This window comes from Furipterus horrens, unplaced genomic scaffold (genome assembly GCF_987537825.1).
Source record: "Furipterus horrens unplaced genomic scaffold, mFurHor1.1.pri manual_scaffold_7, whole genome shotgun sequence".
NCBI lineage: Eukaryota > Metazoa > Chordata > Mammalia > Chiroptera > Furipteridae > Furipterus > Furipterus horrens.
In genome coordinates, this window is record NW_028327177.1 from 113,842,047 (window position 1) to 113,850,485 (window position 8,439).

Below are 8,439 nucleotides of genomic sequence, written 5' to 3' on the forward strand. Positions count from 1 at the left end.
ATTTCTTCTTTCTTTTTGCTGCATAGTATATTCCATTGTGTAAATGTACCACAGTTTTTTGATCCATTCATCTACTGATGGTCACATGGGCTGTTTCCAGCACTTGGCTATTGTAAATAGCGCTGCTATGAGCATAGGGGTGCATAGGTTCTTTTGAATTGGTGTGTCAAGATTCTTAGGGTTTATTCCCAGTAGTGTAATCTCTGGGTCAAAAGGCAGTTCTGTTTTTAACTTTTTGAGAAAATTCTGTCCTGGAAAACTATCAAACATTCTTGAGAGAAATTAAAGACCTGTATAAACGGAGAGGTATACCTTGTTTACTGGTTAGAAAACTCAATATTTAAGATATTCATTCTCTCCAAGTTGATCTATAGATTTAATTACAGTCCCAAAGAAAATCTTTGTAGGTTTTTTATTTATCGATTGACTTTCTTGATAGAAATTACCAGGTTGAGTCTGAAATTCATATGAACATACAAAGGACCTGGAATAGCCAAAACTACTTGGGAAGAGAACAAAGTTGGAGGTCTGATTTCAAATTACAGTAACCAGGACAGTGTGGTGTTGGCATTAAGTTAGACAGGTAGACCAATAGAATATTTAGAATAGAGCATCTAAAAATTGACTCACATACCTATGGACAACTAATTTATATTAGCAACAAAAGTACCAAGGCAGTTCAGTGGAGAAAGGATTGTCTTGTAAATGCACAGTTCTGGAGCTATTGGATATCCAGCTACAGAAAAATGAACTTCAGTTCATTCCTTGCTCCACACACAAAAATAAACTCAAAATAGACTACAGAGCAAATGTAAAAACTAAAATCTCAGGAAGAGAACATAGAAGGAAATCTTTAGACTTTGTGTTAAACAAAGACTTCAAAGATAAGACCCCAAACCTATAAAAGAACCAGTTAGACTTTACCAAAATTTAAAATTTGTGCTTTTTGAAATACAGTATTAAGAGAATGAAAAGACAAGTTACATTTGGAGAAAATATTTGTAGACACATATCTGATAAAAGACGTATGGGCAGAATTTATAAAAAGAACTCTCAAAACTCAGTATTAAAAAAGCAACCCAGTATAAAAATGGGCTAAGTATTTGAACAGACATTTCACCAGCAAAAGTATACAAATGGCAAATAAGCACAGGAAAATATAGTCAACATCCTTAGTCATTAGGAAAATGCAAACTGAAGCCACAGTGAAATACCATTACACACCCCTTAGTATGACTGAAATTGAAAAGAGTGAATGATGTGTTTGCAAGGCTATGAAGGGAGTATAAGCTCTCTCACACTGCTGGTGGAAATCTAATATGGTACATTCACTTTGGCAAACAGTTTGGCATTTTTTTAAAAAGTTAAACATATATGTACCATATCCAGTCATTTTATTGGTACATTAATGAAAATGTGTGTCCTTACCAATACTTGTACGCGAATGTTCACAGTGGCTTTATTTTTAGTAGCTGAACCTGGAAATAATTCAGATGTCCATCAACAGGTAAATGGGCAAACAAATTGCTGTGTTCATACAATGGTCTACGATTCAACAATGAAAAGGGATGAACTGTTGAAACATTGTACGTACACCATGGATAAATCTCAGAATTGTTATTCTGAGTGAAAGAAGCAAGGCAAAAAAAAACTGTACAGTTTCAATGATTCCATTTATATATAATTTTAGAAAATACAAACTATAATGACAGAAAGCAGATGGTTACTTGGAGGTGGTAGGGGTGGGAGGAAAGGATTAGAGCAGTAAGAATCTTTGGAGGTGATGAATATGTTTATTGATTTTGACAGTAGTTTCAGGGTGTATACATGTCAGAACTTACCAAATTGAACACTTTATGGGAAGTTCATTGTATGTCAGCCATACTACAATAAAAATTAAAAGTCTTTGCTATCTGACCACCTCTGCTAACATACCTAAGACCAGCTCCTAAATTTGCTAGATCTTCTGACACAGCTAGGACTATTGCTGAAAAGTTCTGTTCCAGGCTTCAGAACTTTTAGGATAGGACTGGGGAATCTGTACTTGAAACAAACATGATTCTTCTCAGTCAAGCTTGGAAAGCACTTGGCCCAGATTCCATTAATTGCACTTTGGTGATCTGAACCCATTTCCATGAGAAAAGGATGTTAGGTATCTAGTATTAACAGAAATTATGCTTTTACTGTGGCCAGATGAAATAATTGGAAATTGGACAAATTTTTTTCTTATCCTACCTAGTATACTTAGGTCAGCCTTGCATTATAAGTTTTTGAGGTAGCAGAGTGGAAAACTCTTAATACCCTCAACATTAGTTAACATTACATTACAGAGTAAAAAAAGAATTTTATTTATACAGTTTTTGACAAGACACATCAGAATACATTAGTGAAAAAATGCCTTATATACTATATGTTAAGAAACTATAAAATAACAAGTTGGGAGGAGAAGAATAACATGATAGAATTTGTCATTCTCTAAATGTTCTTTAAAAAAGACATAGTCTTACCCAACTCAAGGGGTTCCTGGTTTTTACAAGGTAGTTTTATTTACTTGCAGCAAGTAAAGAGGATGGGATTCATATCCAAAGCTCTGCCTCTTTGCAGGGAGAGTTAGCCATTGCTTATATACACTGTATGGTCAAGTGCGTGTTGATTTATCCTTTGTAGTTGGCTATACTTATCTGGTTGAGTTCCTGTCAGCTCATCCTGTTTATAGCTTCATCTGCAAAATACCCTGCTGCATCTTAACATTTAGGAAGAATAGCACTTAGTAAGAATGGCCCAGATCTTGAGACCCTTCTATCTAACAGTGGCAGCAGCCTTTTATCAAACTCTGGAAAAAACAACTTGACCTTCTTATCACTCCCTTTCCAGTGACGTCAAACAAAAGGAAATTATAGAATAAGTCTGTCTAAATGGTTCAGTTATCAGAAGACTTTAGAGAGCAAGTTTTCCATAAATCATTCGTGTGGTATTGGTCTCAATTTTTTTTAAAGGGTTGGTGAGCCAACCTGTAATTAATCACTTGTTGGCTTTTAAGGAAATGAAACTGCAGTGTACCCTGTGGCTTTATTTGGTGTTTATTATTACCATTACAATATTTAATATGAGAACATTAGGTGAATGCTCAGCGATAATAATGTGGACAAAACAATGTGAAAGAAGTCATTTTTAAAAGTTAGTTTATACTCATTGTTCTGTTATGGTACCTGGGTATACTCCAGGTCTCAGAAACCACCAGCATGACTGAAAGTCCCTTATAGTCTGAAGTTGCTAGGATGTTCCTCCCTTGTCAGTGGATGGAGTTATTCCCCATGTACAAAGTGGCAGTGTCTTATTTGTTACCACTTCCCATTGTTTCTCCCTCCAAAATCTGGTTTGATTGATTATTCCTTCCCCACAGCTTCTGCCACAATCAGTCTCATGAAGGAGGAGTAGGAAACGCCTTCTAACCAGTCTCACTTCTTTGGGTTCTATGTAGTGAACTACCTTCCCTAAGGAAATTGGACACTATTTTAAAAAGTAAATGTTACATGTACTATTCAGTGTCAATACTAAGGTTCACGGAGAGTAAGGTATTAAGGTAGACAAATACCTGTATGTAAGCAAGTAGTGTCCTTTAACTTTTATTAATTTGACATCATTTTTCATTTTTAAGCAGAACAGAACATTCCGCTTAAACCAATAGGTTTCAGGGGAATTCCAATAGGCTCTGTATCTATGGACATTTAAAATCCATACATCCATCTCCATCTGTTTCCTGTCCCCTCCTCATGCCCCCAACCACCACCACCAAAAAGCACAGCCCTCAAGGATGGGCATTGTTCCTCCCCAGTGGTCACTGTTAATGAAAAAGATACTAACTTCCAAAATGCTGAGCTCTTTGGTTTTGGTATTTAGGGTAATGCTGGCCTCAGAATGGGTTGCAAAGTGATCCCCCCCTTCCCAAAGGGTTTCTGTAAGGTTGTATTGTAGATTGAATTGTGTACCGCCCCCTCCCACCCAACCCCACAAAACAGATTGAAGTCCTAACCCTCAGAATCTCAGAATGTGATCTCATTTGGAAATAGGGTCCTTGCAGATAAAATGTTAAGATGAAGTCATACTCATTTAGGGTGGACTTGAATCCAGTATGCCTAATATCCTTATAAGAAGAGACACTGACATGACATTTGAGGGAGAATGTCTCGTGGGAACAGAGGCAGGCATTGACATGTTGCAGCTGCAAAACAGGTAACCCTGAGGATTGCCAGCAAGCCACCAGCAGTAGGAACAGGCAGGGAAGGATGCTCCCACAGGCCGCTGAGGGGGGCGTAGCCCTGCTGGCATCTTGGTCTCGGACTTCTAGCCCGCAGAACTGTGAGAAAGTAAATTCCATTGTTGAAAATGTCCAGTTTGTGGTACCGGATTGTGGCAGCCCTAGGAAACTAATACAGATTGCTATTGTTTTCTTCTTTCAAGTCTGTTAGAATTCACCCAGTGAGACTGTTTGGATGCATGGTTTTTTATGGAAAGATTTTTAATTAAGAACTCAATTTCTTTAATAGATATAGAGCTATAAAGATTTTCTGTTTGTTCTTGTGTTAGTTTTGGTAATTTGTGTATTTCAAGGATTTGTTTAAGTTATTAAATTTATTGACATAAAGCTGAGTTGATCATAATACTTTTTGATGTCTATAGGATTTGTAATGACATTTTCTCTTTCATTCCTGATATTGGTAATTTGTGTCTTCTTATGTCTTTGATCAGTCTACCTTAGCAGTTCTCAGCTGGGAGCAGTTTATCCCCCACCCCCGCCAGGGGACATTTGGCAGTATCTGGAGGCATTTTCATTTATCACAACGTGGGGCCTCTGGTGGGTAGAGGCCAGGGATGCTGATAAACATCCTAGAGTGCAAAAGTCTCCCACAACAAAGAAGTATCCATCCCACAGTATCAGTAGGACTGAGGTTGGGAAACCCACTCTAGGGTTTACAGTACAGACTTCTACTTTGAAATAATATAGTGCCACTTCATTTTTAATATAAGCAGCTTGCAATGTAATATTTTTACACATCCTCTTCCATCTTTAGTGCTATTGTGGGAATACATTGTGTATTGTTGCTGTTTTTGCTTTAAACAATCTAGTAAGGAAATTTTTACATGAGGAAAAAATACCTAGTTGTTACTCATGTTTTCAGAACTCTTCATTCTTTGTGTAGGTCCAAGTTGCCATCTGGTATCTTTTCTTTCCACATGAAGAACTGCTCTTGTGTCCCTTGCAGTTTAAGGCCTGCTGGTGCCATTCTCTCCGCTTTGCTTTGTCTGAGAAACTACACGTTGCTTTCACTGTTGAAGTATATTTTGGTCTGGTATAGCATTCTCCATTAGCAGTTTTGAAAATATTCTATAAGATATTATTCCATTGTTTTTTTATTTACATAGACTATGAAAAGAAATAAAGCTATTCATTAATATAAGGCTTTTTAAAAAATCTGTATATTTTACGGAGCATTTCTGGATTACATTATTGAAAAATAATAACAAAACATAATGTACTGTGCTTATATTTTATAAAGAGGCTTGTTTTTGCCTTGTGGTTTTTTTCTTTTTTTCTATTTTTTCTCCTTCACTTCCTCAAAAATTTGGGGGGGGCGGCAAATTCTCTGAGCACCTGTAAAATCAGGTAGTCAGTGATTCTCATAGTTTGTTGTGAAAATGAAGTGAGATAAAAATGCAAAAGGTCTAGAATGTGAAAGGACTCATAAACATGACACCATGGTACACAGGTATCCTCCTGTGAACCTCCTTTCTGACCCTGGAGTTCACGTGTGGCCACATCTCTGTGTGTAGACACAGTGCCTGCCCTCCACACACTCTGGGAACCAGGTTGGACCAGGAATGAGCACCGTTGCTCATGGTTGCTGTTTCTACCAGTAGCTCACATGTTGCTTTTAAATAAATCTGATCTTTTAAGCAGGGTTGAAAGATGTTTTCTGAGGATACTTTCACCTGTTAATTTAAATTATTTGAATATAATAAATATCTGACATCTTATATTTAACATAATTTGCATATTTTGCTTGTTCAGGATGCTTTTCCCTACAATTAGGGTAAAGTTCCATTCATTTTCCACTTCTCAGTTGTGCATATAAGCTACAGTATTTAAGTAACAAATTTTCATATTAGAAAATCTATAACAGTTTTGGGTGGTCGGGACTTAGAATAATCAACAGTAAAAACAATTCTTTCCAATGCATATAATTATTTTAGAATATACATTAACAATATTCATATTAAAAAATGCATTCATTAAAAAACTTTCTTCTCATCTTGGCCAGGTGGCTCATTTGGTCAAAGCATCATCCCATACATCAAATCAGTCCCTGGTCAGGACACGTACCTAGGCTGTGGGTTCATCCCTGGTTGCAGAGTGTACGGGAGGCAACCAGTTGATGTTTCTCTCTCGCATCAATGTTTCTCTCTCTCTCTAAGATCAATGAACATATCCTCGGATGAGGATTAAAAAATGATAATATAAAAAAAAAATGCTTTTTTCTCTCCCAGCAAGATAAACTAACTGGGGATTGTTGACTTACTTTTATAGATAATATTTTACTTCCCTTAAGAGTTGGCTGATCTGCTCTTTTTGGTTCATACCTGGCCATAGGCAGCAGTACTCTGACAACTGTTTTAAATATGTCCCCCTGTGTTGCTGCTCTTCTCCTCAGTGGGCCTTCGGTGTGACACTGTGGGAGCTCATGACGCTGGGCCAAACGCCCTATGTGGACATCGACCCCTTTGAAATGGCCGCGTACCTGAAAGATGGCTACCGAATAGCCCAGCCTATCAATTGTCCTGATGAACTGTAAGTTTTTCTGAGCTTGAGGACATTGGTTGCATTCCTTTTATAATGTTGGGATAAAAGAAAAAGAGCAGGTGTCCAGAGACTTCCCTTCTGAAAATAATGATTCTTTGGATTTGAGTTAGATTCTTCTAGAGAACCGTAAAGTCAGCCAGACTCGTTCACTCTTTAATGCATTTGGCACTAGGACTTTTTGCATTTTATATTTGTAGTACTTAATCTAAGCCAATAGACTGATATACACAGTGAGAAAACACTGAATATTATGTGAGTTATTCTTTGTAGAGTGAGGACAGACTTTTATTTATAGAGCCTTAAGGACATACTTAGTTATAAAAAGCCTTTCTTGTTGTCATCTTGCCGTGGCTGTTGGTGTCCACTGATATACATACAAGGAAGATGTTTTGAGCTAGCAAGTGAGATGGTTCCTGTTTCCTGCTTTCATGATGTAGCTTATCTTCCCACATAATGGGATTGAGGTGGGCAGGAGGCTAGACAGGGGTGATGGAGTGCACAGGCAAGTATGGTCTCAGTTCTGGAATCCCTGAGGGTTTCTAAACCATGACAAGGTGACAGCTTTTGCGCTGGTTTTACTGTAGATCCAAGGTTCTTAGAGTGTAGATAAAGCTTTCTCTTCCTCCAAGTTCTTTCTCTCAGAACTTAAATACAGGATAACAGAGGCATTTACATGAACTCGCTGTATTTGCTGATACATTTTGATGTGCCCTCATGAAGAACTGAAATCCACATGTAAAATCCAGATAACTCGTTTTAACTTCTTTTCATTTTAGAACTGCCAACACATAGTAATATTGATTGATATTGAATATGTCATCCTCTCCACACCCACATGTAGGCACATAACTGGCATCAAATTGACTAAAATTTTCGAGTACTGTATTGTCACTAGCCAAATTTCCTGTTTTTGTCACTCTCCAGATTTGCTGTGATGGCTTGCTGCTGGGCCTTAGATCCAGAGGAGAGGCCCAAGTTCCAGCAGCTGGTACAGTGTCTCACAGAGTTCCATGCGGCCCTGGGGGCCTATGTTTGACTCTCCTGTCACAGTCCCACCGCATCCAGGAAGAAGGTGCCTGTCAGGGCTCGCTGGGAGCCAGTCTTGGACGCTTCATCCATCACGCCACGCCACGCCACGCCATGCCAGCAGAAGCACATTTGTCTTCCAGAACACCGTGCCTTAGGAATGCTTTAGAATCTGAACTTTTAAGACCTACAATAATGTGGACTATTTTCTAGATATCACTTTTATTAGGTTGAACTGAAAAGGTTTTTGTAAATTTTTTGGCCAAAAAATTTTAAAACATAGTAACTTTGGACTAGGGGTACATTCTTACAAAAATAAATAAACAGTTTTAAAAATTGTTTAAACACTTGGAATAGCTTAAATCTTAGTGACAATTGCTTTTTATTTCTTACTTTATCAAGGTAATGTAGGTGGTTCACCTTTAAAGTTTTTAAAATATTCATCACTAGTGTAGAGAATGGTTTGTCTTCAAGATGCAGTACTTTTTCTTAGGAAAAGAAAAACAGCATAAAAAGTTGTCTGGTTTGCCTTATACAGGAAAAGGCAATATTGG

At 37.6% G+C, this 8,439-nt stretch overlaps 1 protein-coding gene across 2 annotated transcripts in view; it reads left to right on the forward strand.

The window, feature by feature from the left end:
• RYK (receptor like tyrosine kinase) overlaps nucleotides 1–8,230 on the forward strand; it is an 86,119-nt gene extending 77,889 nt beyond the window's left edge. For both annotated transcript variants that reach the window (XM_090284318.1, XM_090284319.1), the window contains exons 14-15: nucleotides 6,711–6,847; nucleotides 7,784–8,230. In XM_090284318.1, coding sequence (XP_090140444.1) covers nucleotides 6,711–6,847; nucleotides 7,784–7,895 — 249 coding nt within the window. In that variant the 3' untranslated portion in view covers nucleotides 7,896–8,230. The remainder of the gene's footprint in view (nucleotides 1–6,710; nucleotides 6,848–7,783) is intronic.
• Nucleotides 8,231–8,439: the final 209 nt, after the last annotated feature.